Source organism: Tamandua tetradactyla, chromosome 6 (assembly GCF_023851605.1).
Source record: "Tamandua tetradactyla isolate mTamTet1 chromosome 6, mTamTet1.pri, whole genome shotgun sequence".
NCBI classification, from domain to species: domain Eukaryota; kingdom Metazoa; phylum Chordata; class Mammalia; order Pilosa; family Myrmecophagidae; genus Tamandua; species Tamandua tetradactyla.
In genome coordinates, this window is record NC_135332.1 from 2116674 (window position 1) to 2127659 (window position 10986).

Sequence of the window (10986 nt, forward strand, 5' to 3'; positions counted from 1 at the left end):
TCTGGGGCCCAGGCAGAGAAGAGGGGATCAAGCACTATTGATTAAATGACTTGACCTTATGAAACAGGTTTAATAAATATGAACATTTTTCAGCTGGGGCCTTTTGACCAGGGCAAAGTGATCTTTCAATTTATGATATGTTTAAAATATATATATATATATATATAACATAAAATTTGCCGTTTTAACCATTTTTAAGTGTATAATCAGTGGCATTAATCACATTCATAAGACTGTGCTACCATCACCCCTGTTCGTTACCAAAACATTTCCATACTCCAAACAGAAACTGTACATATTGAGCCTTAACTGCCCATTCCCTCCCTCCTACCCTGAGCCCCTGGTCACCTCTCATCTGCTCTCTGTCCCTGTGAATTTGATTCATCTAGATATTTCATAAAAGTGGAATCATGCAATAGCTGTCCTTTTTTTTAATTTTTTTTTTAATTGACAGACCCAAACAACGTACAAACACGAACACTCTTAACATGCAAAAATTCCTTATATAGTGTACAATCAATGTCTCACAATATCATCACATAGTAGTATATTCATCACCAAGATAATTTCTTAGAACATTTTCATCCCTCCAGAAAAAGAAATAAAAAGTTGTCGTTTTGTGACTAGCTCTTTTCACTCAGCCTAATGTTTGCATAATCATATCCACGTGATGGATGTGATTAGCCCTTCTTTCCTTTCCAAGGCCAAATAATATTCCATTGTGTATTTGGGTTTGCTAAAGCTGACAAAATGCAATATAGAATGGACTGGTTTTTACAATGGGGGTTTATTAAGTTTAAAACTTAAAGTTCTGAGGCCATGAAAAATGTGCAAATCAAGGCACCAGCAGGTGATGCTTTCTCCCTGAAGACTGGGTGCTGGCAGTCCTGGGCTCTGGAAGCTTCTGGCTTCAGAGACTTCCTCTCTGTTTCTCTGTGTGTCCTCTCTCGGCTTCTGTCTATCTGAGCTTCTCTGTCTTTTCTCCTCTCATGAAGGACCCCACTAAGAGGACCGAGACGCAGCCTGAATGAGGTGAGCCACACCTCAAAACCCCTCACAAAGGGCCCGTGCCGCGGGAATGGACTAGTGTCAAGGGCGGGCTTTTTTCTGGGTTCCATCCAGCCTCCACCACCACACTGGGTAGAGACATTTTGTTCCTCCATTCGCCTGTGGATGGACGTTGGGTGCTTCCACCCAGTTTGGCAGCTGTCACCAATGCTGCGATGAACATGGGCATGCAAGCATCTGTCTGAGTCCCACTTCCAGGTGCTTCGGGGACATACTAGGGGTGGAATTGCCAGGCCCGACGGCACTTTTCTGTTTAACCGCCGAGGACCCGCCACACCCGGGCCCGCTGGAGCCAACACGGGGACAGCAAACGCCGTCCAGGCTGGGTGTGTTGTGTGGAGCGGGTGGGTGCGGAGGGGGTCGTCCGAGCCCGCCTGGGATTTCCTACCAGTGGTGACTTTTTCCCTGCTTTGGCCCAGCCCTGCCTGTGCCCTCTGCCCCCTGGTTACCGAGTAACAGGCCCAACAGACAGCGGCTGGCGTGTCCAGTGGCAGTTCACTCATTAACGCCTCTGGAAGGGCCACGGGTGCTGGTCAAGCTCCAAACGCCTTACACGCCCAGGGCAAGGCTTGTGACCCTGCCGTGCACCGATTTAACCCATGCAAAGGGCCCCAGTGGAGCCCGAAGGGACTCGAGGCCCCGCTGTCCCACTGGGAGACTCTGAGGCCAGTTCTGGGTCCTCGTCCCATCCCAGGCAGCCAGGTCCCCACCCTGGGCAGCCAGGTGACCAGCAGGGTTTCCCCCGCATGTCACGGGGCATATCTGGTCCCTATGCGGTCGCGGGCAGGCCGTGATGAGGGAACAGCTGGCCATGGGGAGGGACCAAGAGTGAGTTCTCAGCTTAGAAGCAGAGTGACCAGTCAAGACCAGCCTTTATTGTCCCATGCAGGACGTTTGGAGGTCCAGGACAGCCATGGTGGGAGTAAATCCACAGTGCGGGGGATCTCCCCCCAGGCCCCTCGCAGCCCGACGGCAGCAGGAGGAGGCTGCCCTTTAGGCAGTGCCCCAGAGAGGGGCTGCCAGCCCAGAGCCCTCCCCACTCCTGAGAACAAAATATTATTCAAGCCTCACTTCAGGTAGCACAGCCCTGTCTTTCCAGAATGTTCCACCTGCCCTCAGACCCACTGAGTTCACCCATTATTTCCCCCCAGGCCTCCCCTGGGCTTCAGAGGCCCCTGCTTCTAGCCCCGCCCCTCCTCCCGCTCCCCTGGCCCCCCCACCTCCCCACGCCATGCCCGCACTCTGGGACTTCCCTCCCCCCACCCCACCCCCGGGAGGGGCAAGGGGGACCCAACTTGCCCTTTGAAGCAGCTGCACGCGGCTGGAGGGGCTGCTGTGGGCTGGGTTTAATCATCAGTCGTTCCCTGCGCAGAGCCTTCCGGACCTGGCCGGTTGGGCGCTGCAGGATGGCGGCCGACAACTCCACCAACGGCCCCCACGGACCGGCTCCGCAGCTCCACGCCGCCGACATCGCGGTCATTGCCGCCTACTTCGCCCTGAACGTTGCCGTGGGCCTCTGGGTGAGGGTGTATTCGGGGTCAGGCGGGCAGGGCTGGGCACGGTCCACAGCTGCAGCCCCACCGCGGCCTCAGCCGGTGCCCCCTGCACCCCAGTGCCCCCTATGTCCTGGTGCCCCCTATGCCCTGGTGCCCCCTGCACCTCGCACGGCCTCAGTGGTGCCCCCTGCGCCCCGGTGCTCCCTGCACCCTGGCCCCGCAGTTTGCCCGGGCCCCCCTCTCTCTCCAGGCTGGGCTTCTCAGTCTAACAAGGGAGGAAGAGGGGGTCCCCTCTCTAACGGCCAGTGTCGTGGGCGCTTCCAGGCTGGATCAGACCCCTCCATCGCTCCTGGCCCTGCTGCCTGGGGACCCCCAGGGGCGCACGCCCGCCTGGACCACAGCATCCTGGGGGCTGGTTTGCAGTCAGCACCGCAGTATCAGGACAGGGCAAGGGGGGTGCAGGCCGGGCCGGGGGCTCTTTTCCCCAAGCTTCCTGGGGAATCACACTCTGCAGCCCAGCCCTGGCTCATCGGCCACTTGCCAGGAAGGAGAAGTGACGCATCGGGAGGGTCCAGCGGCCTCCACTGGCGAGGGGCCCTGAGTGCAGGCAGGGAGCCCAGCGACCCCAGGCCCTGGCACCGGTGGGGGGCTCCCCTTTTCCCCACGCTGGTGCTGGTATTTGAGGCCTGCCCCGTGGAAGGAGGTGCTTGTTGGCTCCAGGAGGAGGCCTGGGCAGCTCTGCCCTGCCTTTGCACAGGCCCCTGGGGTGGGCAAGTGCCCCTCTCAGCCCCTGAAGCCCCGGGCCTGGGACTGAGGGCCTGGGGGTTGGGAGACCTCGGGGTGGGTTATGCAGCATTGTGGTGGAGGGATGGTGATGGGTGGGCACAGGAGCCCCAGGCCTGGGGCCAGGTGGAGACTGCAGCAAGAGGGGTGAGAGCTGGGCAGAGGGGGGCCGGGGTAGGAGTGGCAGGGGCAGAGCAGGGAGGGGGTGGCAGGATAGGTGCAGTAGGAGTGGGAGTGCAGTAGTAGAGGCCGTGGTAGGTGACAGTAGGGTAGGAGGACTCGTGGTGGGGTGCTAGCAGTATTAGGAGAGGAGGAAGGGGTGACACTAGCAGGACTTTGGGGCAGAGGTCGGCGTTAGGGGTAGTGGAGGAAGTAGGGCAAGGTGGCAGCGGTAGGAATAGTAAGTGGTAGTAGGAGTGGCAGCTGGGGTAGGGGTAGGATAGAAGTGATTTGGAGTTAATAATCAGAATTATCGGGTGATTGAAGATGAAATAGTAATCAACCCAGGGCTGGGTTTGAGTCCCGGCTCAGCTATGTGTTTTGGGGGAAGTTCCTTGACTTCCCTGGGCCTCAGTTTTCTCAGCCCCATGAGACAGCTGCGCTGCCCCTCTCAGGGCGGACCCCAGAGCTGGGGGCCTGAGTTTGTCACGTCTGCCGCAAATGCTGCTTGCCACTTCTGTGCATATCAGTGCGTGGGCTGGGAATTCCGAGGAGGGGGCATCCGGGGGTGCTGAGCCGGCAGCAGAGGCAAGAGCCAGGTCTGGGGCCCAGCAAGATTGCGGACAGGAGGAGGGGGGAGGGAGTGGGGAAGGGAGGAGAGGAGAGGGGGGAGGAGGGAAGGGCAGGGAGGCGCTCCAGGCTGAGAACAGGTGGGGTTCGGCTGGCAGTGCAGAGCTGGGTGGGGGGCTTTGCGTCTGGCCCTTCCTCCTGCCCCCACCCCCCCGAGCTGCTGGCCCTTTGGCCACTGTGAGGCCCATGGCCGCGTGCATGGCGTCGGGCATCTGTTTGTGTCCTTGCTCCGGTGCCTCTGGGGCTCTACCCAGGAGCCAGCTGCTGACTTGTCCAGCAGCTCCCGGCCCAGCTCCCTGAGGCACCCCAGGCCGTGTCTGGGTGGCTGACCCGTCCCACCTGCCCGGGCAGTGCCCACCGGCTCTAGCCTCGCCCCTGTCCTTGCAGTCCTCGTGCCGGGCCAGCAGGAACACTGTGAGCGGCTACTTCTTGGCGGGCCGGGATATGAGCTGGTGGCCGGTGAGTGCCCCTGCCCCCACCACCCATGGTCTGGGGATGGAACCTGACCCCTGGGCAGTTGCACTGGCATCCCTGAGACCACTTCACCCAGGGTCACCCTGGGTTACTGCCCAGGCCTACTGAGTGATGGGGCAGTTCAAGGCTGGCGTGGTCCTTGCATGGGGGATATAGGGACAGGAGGCCAGACTCGTGTCACGGGGGTGCTTTGGAGTCGCCACTGGCCAGCTGCATGGCTGCCCCTGGGATGGTGGCTGACCTCTCCGAGCCTTGGGCACCTTGCCTGTCCCCTCCTTGTGGACCTGCCGCCTATGTCTCCCCTCTCTCTTCCAGATTGGGGCGTCCCTCTTTGCCAGCAGTGAGGGCTCTGGACTCTTCATTGGCCTGGCGGGCTCGGGTGCAGCTGGGGGAGTGGCTGTGGCCGGCTTCGAGTGGCATGTGAGCTCCCACAGAAGCACAGGCTGTGGGCAGGGTGGGGCAGAGGGCACTGGCCGTGACGCCATCACATCACACCTCTCGGGGGTCTTGGGGCAGTGCCCCACTCCCAGGTCCACCAATGGCCAGCGTCCCACAGTTGTGCTCCTACAAGGCCTGGTCTTTAGAACCCCAAAGGCCCGGAGGGTACAGTGAGCAGGGGGCTGCTGGCTGGGCCCCTCGCCCCCTTGTTCCCAGAGCCCCAGAGGGGAGAAGCGGCTGGCCAGCTCCTCCCGGGCTGGCAGCGTCTGGCTGTGTCCCCGACCCATGGCCTGAACCTATCTCTATGCTCCCCCTAGGCCACGTACGTGCTGCTGGCGCTCGCCTGGGTGTTCGTACCCATCTATATCTCCTCGGGGGTGAGTCTGTCCAGCCCAGGGTGGGGCCGCAGGGGACAGTCCTGGCCTCTGTCCACGCGACTGGTGGTGGAGTCAGGGCGGCCATGGCCTCGTGGCAATGTTAGGGAGCTTCGGTGCTGGGTCGTTACTTGGCCCACTACCTCGCAAGCAGACCCTCTCGGCCCTCAGCCCCCTCATCTGACACCCCCTGGGCACCCACAGTGGACCCCGCACTGCCTGACCCCTCTACACCCTGCAGAGCCCGCCCCACCCAGCCCTCCTTAGCACGCGCCCAGGCTTCTTCTGACAGTGTCCTGTCGGCCCTCGGCCCAGCCATGGCCCTGCCACCGGCACCCCAGATGTGCTCTCAGGGCCGAGCACCCCGCCCCGCTGCGGCCTCCTGAGGCCCCTGGGCCCGCGGCCTCTGGAGCACTGAGCCTTCCTTCACCCACAGATCGTCACCATGCCCGAGTACCTGCAGAGGCGCTTCGGGGGCCGCCGCATCCGCACCTGCCTGTCCGTGCTGTCGCTGCTGCTCTCCATCTTCACCAAGATCTCAGTGAGCTGCCTGGGCCCCGGGAACCGCGGGGAAACTGAGGCCCAAGACAGGGGACGACTTCCCAGGCCGCCTAGTGAGCTAGGGCGCGTAGGGCTGGGGTGCGGGGCCCCGAGCGAGGGCCTTCCTCAGGAGCTCCCAGGCTGGGCCAGGTCCCCAGGAGGGGTGCAGGACCTCCTACGTGAGGCCTCGGCCCCCCCAACTCCTCCCAGGGCCTCTGACACCCTCCAGTAACGGCGACCCCAGGGGAGGGGGCACCCTCTGGCCTGGGGGGGGGTCCGTTCCAGAAGGAGCCTCTTACCCTAGGCTCTGTGCAACGTCAGGAGCAGAAAGCACCCTAGGATGTCCGAGTTAGCAGGGGCTCAGTGCTTATCTTGTCCAAGCCCCTGAGTTTACCGAGAGGGAAACCGAGGCCCAGGGAGGGGAAGTCACTCGCCCAAAGCCTCTCAGGGCGTGAGTGGCAAAGTCAGGCCCTCCTCTCCTCACCCCTGAGCTCCGCTGGCAGCGGCCTACCTGTCTCCAGGCCTCTAAAGGGCACCTTTGGGACAGGAAGGCACCAAGCCTGAGTCCCTGGCTGGGTAAACTGGACCTGGGACTTGGCCTCCCTGAGCCTCGGTTTCCCTTTTTGGGAGGAGGCATGACACCCCCTCCATGGTGGCCGCTCCGTGGAGCCCTGGCCGTGCCCTCGGTGCCGACACGGCCTCCTGGGCCATCCACCTGGATCTGGGGACCCCGGGGGGTGCCAACTGAGCTGAGGGAGAGGCCCCCTAGGAACCAGGCGTCGGGGGCGCCCCACCACCCCTCTGCGGGCTTCTGGAGCCCCCACCTGCTCCGCCTTGGGCACGTGCCGTGGGGCAGCACTGGGGCTCAGCTGCTCAGGGAGGGGAGGGGAGCAGAGCAAGCATCATTTCATACACACTTTATTAGAGATGTTGTGGGCTTAAGGACAAGCCTGCAGAAAAGTCACTTTCCGTGTGACCCCTATTGTCGACACCTCGCTTAGGGAGTACGTTTGGTACAGTTGTGAAAGAAGACTGACGTCTGCCCACATACTGCAACCGTGGTTTACATTAAGGCCCTGGCTTTTTTATAATTTACGTTAGGGCTTCCTACTTAAAAAAAATATATTTTATTTGTGTCCCAGTAGCATATATGCAACTAAACTTCCCCTTCCAAATAGGCAAGTCAGTGGTGTTGATTGCATCCCCCCACCCATTCCCAGGGCGGCTTGCCACCCACTGCAGCTCTGTGCCCCTTGGGCATTCCCACCCCCCACCAACTGGCCCCCCACCCTACCCTTTATTCCAGTTTCTGCCTCTGTGAATTTGCATATTCAAATTATCCCAGATCCCCATCAGAGAGTCTTTCTCTGGTGTCCCTCAGGCCTGGTGGAACTGCCCCGGAGACCCCCATACCCGCCCCCATGTCCTCCACTCCAGACCCTCCTGTGCCGCCTCCTGGAGCTGCTCAGCCACGCAGGGGGTCAGACGCGCAAAGGAGATGGCGCCATAGGTGGGGCATGTGCTGGGGGCGCTGTAGAATTGGGCTCTCGTGCACTGGAAGGATGCTGAGGGGCCGGGGTGGGGTGCCATGTAGGACGTGTCTGGGGAGGGCACGGACCCGGGGTGGGGGCTCAGGGGGCCTTTGAGAGCAGTGGGGGCGGGTGATAGGGCACGGGGGGGGGCGGACTGCGGCAGGCGGGGCCAGCTCCAGCGCCCATGTGAGGTGATCTGCGTGCCAGCGTGGCTCCGGCTGCCGCCTTCAGCCAAGGGGCCTTGCATCCCGGGGAGGTGGCCAGGCGGGCCGGGTCTGTTTGGGTCAGCTTGGTTTTCCCACCGCAGCTTCGTCCTGTGGAGGGTTTGCATCTTACGGTAGAGGAGACAGGCCTGAAGCGGGTGGAATGAGCAGTGCCTGCAGCGGGGTGGGGGCTGGGGCCATGGGGGCATCTTGTCCGCTGTAACTGGGCAGCCAAAGCAATGGGACTGAGGAAATGGAGGTGCGGGCGGGGCTGCAGGGGCTCACGGGGGCTCCTCCCGCTTCTGGGGCCCCAGGAGTCTTTGGCCTGTGGCCGCGGCCCCCCACCTCTGCCCCATCCCCCCGAGCCTGCTCCTCTGTCTCTTACAAGGACACCTGGCCCTGGACTTAGGGCCATGCGGGGCCCCCAGGAGGAGCTCTTCGGGTCGTTAATTTCTTTCCCAAAGTCCTGTTCCCAGCTTCCGGGTTGAGGGTGTGGACCTGTGTTCAGGGGCCGCCCCACCACCCTCTCTACCTGGTTGAGAAAACGGAGACCTGGAGAGGGGCCATCAGCAGGCCAAGGACAGTAGATGAACGGCCTCCCGAGGGTCCCAGCTCCGCAGCTGACGTGGGCTTCAGCCACCACTGTGGCCACTAGCAAGCTTTGGGGTGAGGGATGACTCGGCTCACCTAGCTACTAAGTGAGGAGTGACAAGGCTGAGGCAGAGCCCACGTGGGGCTGCTGGACGAAAGCAGGGGGTGGAGTACAAGGACCGTGACTGCTGAGCTGGGCCTGGGAAGGACGGGGTGCCCTGGTCGAGGCTTTGGGGAGAAGCTGTTTGAAGTCCACGTGTGGCCAGCCCCGAGGCCCTAACCTCACTGACCGAGCCCCAGGAACGCCCCATGTGCTAGCCGCAGCCTGTCCAGAGATGTCAGGGCCTGCCTGCTGCGTCCCTGGGGCCTGCGGTGGCAGGGCACGGAGACCAGCCTCCTGGCACCCAGATAAGGGAAACCGAGGCTCGGGTCAACACAGAGCGGCTCCCTGGTGCCCAGTCGTTGTGGAAGCCAGGGGGGCTCCATTGCTGGGTGCTCTGGAAAGCAGGGAGGCTTCCTTCGTGTGACCTGTGGTTGTGGAGACTTCATTGGCTTCCAGCACCTCGCATGGCTATGCAGCAGAGGTGGGGGGAGCTGATATGGGCTGAAGGGACTCAAAGCCCCACCCCTGAACCACACCTGCGTCTCATTAGCATATGCACCTCCAGGTGTGGTCCTAGGCCCACCATGGAGAACAAAAGATGCTCCTGTTGGGGGAAATTTCTAAGATGTACAGTTTATCTCCCCAGGAGCCTGGGCAAAGACCAGCACAGTTTCCATTTCCATTTCCTGGCCCCTCATTGGCCTTAGCCCTCTCTCCTCCCTCGGCCCACACCACCCCAGCCATGACCCCACCCCAGGGCCTTTGCACAACTGTGGGATTTCCCGCCCGGAAATCATTTCCCCTGCAGGTGCAGCTGCCTCCCTCCCTGACCTCGGGTGCATCTGTGGGATTGGCCTTCTCAGGGAGCCTGGCCCTGCCCCAGCGTGACCTGCCCATCTTTTGCATACACATATGTCTGCTGGCATGTGGATATGGTTCTGGTAATGCCCCTTGCTAGTCCCCCCACTTTTCCTCTTTGCCGACACAGCCCAAATGCTACTGTGTGCTCGGAACATTGCAGGTGCCGGGGCTGTTTACTGAGTGAGTGAGTAGCTAGCTGAGTGAATGAATGAATGAATGAATGAATGAACACGTCACAGGAACGAACGAGTTCACCTACACCAGGGGTCGGCTGAGGTCGTCTGAGAAGGGCTGGAGAGTAAATGAGCAGGCTTTGTGGTTGCAGCCAGCATGGGGATGCGTGGGACAACTGTGGCCTGGGGGTGCTCCTTGGCCAGTGCCTGATGTAGGAGAAGGAGCCCATACTGAGGACCCACTGTGTGCTGGCCCTACGCGAGCAGAACCATGCATTCTTGCCCACGAAGCCAACAGACAAAGAGTAACTATCAATGACCAGAGAGTAATGAAAGAAGCAGGCAAAGGGGCCCACAGAAATCGACAAAAGGAAAGCTGTGCACCCATTTAGGGTCACACCGGTTCAGAAGGTAGAAGGGCGGGAAAGGGGGGCTCACCGAAGGTAAGGGAGCTGCTCCGCCGGGCCGAGATTAAGTTTTGGTTTCCATCACAAAGCGGGAGCTGGCTCCTTCCGGCTGAGAAGCCGTCTCCACCAGGACAGTGAGTTTGTCAGCAGTGCAGCTCCTCGGCTGCCCTGTAGGAGTGTCCCATTTTCCAGGAAAGCCCCTGCAGGCCAACGGTTCTGTTTTCCGGAAAAGCCCTTCTTGGAAGGGGTCTTCTCCCAGCGGAGCCCAGCGCGGGTGGTCATTTATTTTACTTTAACAGAATAAGGGGAGCAGTACAGCACCCCTGTTCTCTTAGAGGGGTCTGGGGGGAGAGTGCTGTGTACACGGAAGGTGAAGGGGTATGTTTCTGGTTTGAATCCCTGAGGGGAAGATCTGGGGGCGTCGGCATAGTCAGCCTTTACTGTCAGGGCAGGGGCCCCCCGGGTCCTCTCTGTGACCCTGTGAAGGAAGGCAGCCAGGGGGCTCCAAGTGGGGAGGGGGTCAGCCTGTGGGTGCCCGTCCATGTTCCTCTGACCTTGGGAGGTACAGTGGGGTCTCCAACAGCTGCACTGACCCGTCCCTTCCTGGAGACCGCCCGCTGCCGCTTGCTGGGGGTCCGCCCAGCTCCCCAGAGGGCATCTTCCTGGGCCCAAGCCCACCGTCTGGGGGGCAGCATACCTACAGGTGCAGGGTGGGGTCCTGAGCCTGGTCCCTCACCCGTGGGGCTTCTGGCAAGTTCTTTCACTGTCCCCCACTCCCTGCCAAGTAGAGTTGATAGTGACACCCCCTCCCACCACGGGACTTGGGGGAGTGAAGTGAGAGGAGATGAAAAAACGCCTCAGACGCTGCCCCACTCCCAGCCGTCTGCGCTTGCCGTGGCTTCTGTGTTGTGTGGGAAGCAAGTGGCGAAGACCGGCCAAAGGACCCGCGTGGCTTCTGGGTACGCGTGGAAGGAGCCCCCAAGGCAGAAGGCCTTACACGTGTGCAGCGGGGAGGTGGGCTGCCTGGGGTACGAAAAGGAGCAAGGGGGTAGCAGGCAGCAGCGGGGGGTAGGGTGGGGATAAATAGGGGACTCAGACCAAAAAAGCAAGCAGACAACTCTGTTCGTTGCCTGTGGCAGCAGGGAGCCCTTGAG

At 61.0% G+C, this 10986-nt stretch overlaps 2 protein-coding genes across 4 annotated transcripts in view; both read left to right on the plus strand.

The window, feature by feature from the left end:
• PRPSAP2 (phosphoribosyl pyrophosphate synthetase associated protein 2) overlaps positions 1-2510 on the plus strand; it is a 63763-nt gene extending 61253 nt beyond the window's left edge. The window contains exons 12-13 of one of the 2 annotated variants that reach the window (XM_077163434.1): positions 996-1032; positions 2441-2510. In XM_077163434.1, coding sequence (XP_077019549.1) covers positions 996-1031 — 36 coding nt within the window. In that variant the 3' untranslated portion in view covers position 1032; positions 2441-2510. Of the gene's footprint in view, positions 1-995; positions 1033-1957; positions 2040-2440 lie in introns of those variants that run through there. The other variant, XM_077163433.1, reaches the window with a different exon arrangement.
• SLC5A10 (solute carrier family 5 member 10) overlaps positions 1037-10986 on the plus strand; it is a 50590-nt gene continuing 40640 nt past the window's right edge. For both annotated transcript variants that reach the window (XM_077163429.1, XM_077163428.1), the window contains exons 1-6: positions 1037-2144; positions 2441-2588; positions 4524-4595; positions 4926-5030; positions 5366-5425; positions 5859-5963. In XM_077163429.1, coding sequence (XP_077019544.1) covers positions 1840-2144; positions 2441-2588; positions 4524-4595; positions 4926-5030; positions 5366-5425; positions 5859-5963 — 795 coding nt within the window. In that variant the 5' untranslated portion in view covers positions 1037-1839. The remainder of the gene's footprint in view (positions 2145-2440; positions 2589-4523; positions 4596-4925; positions 5031-5365; positions 5426-5858; positions 5964-10986) is intronic.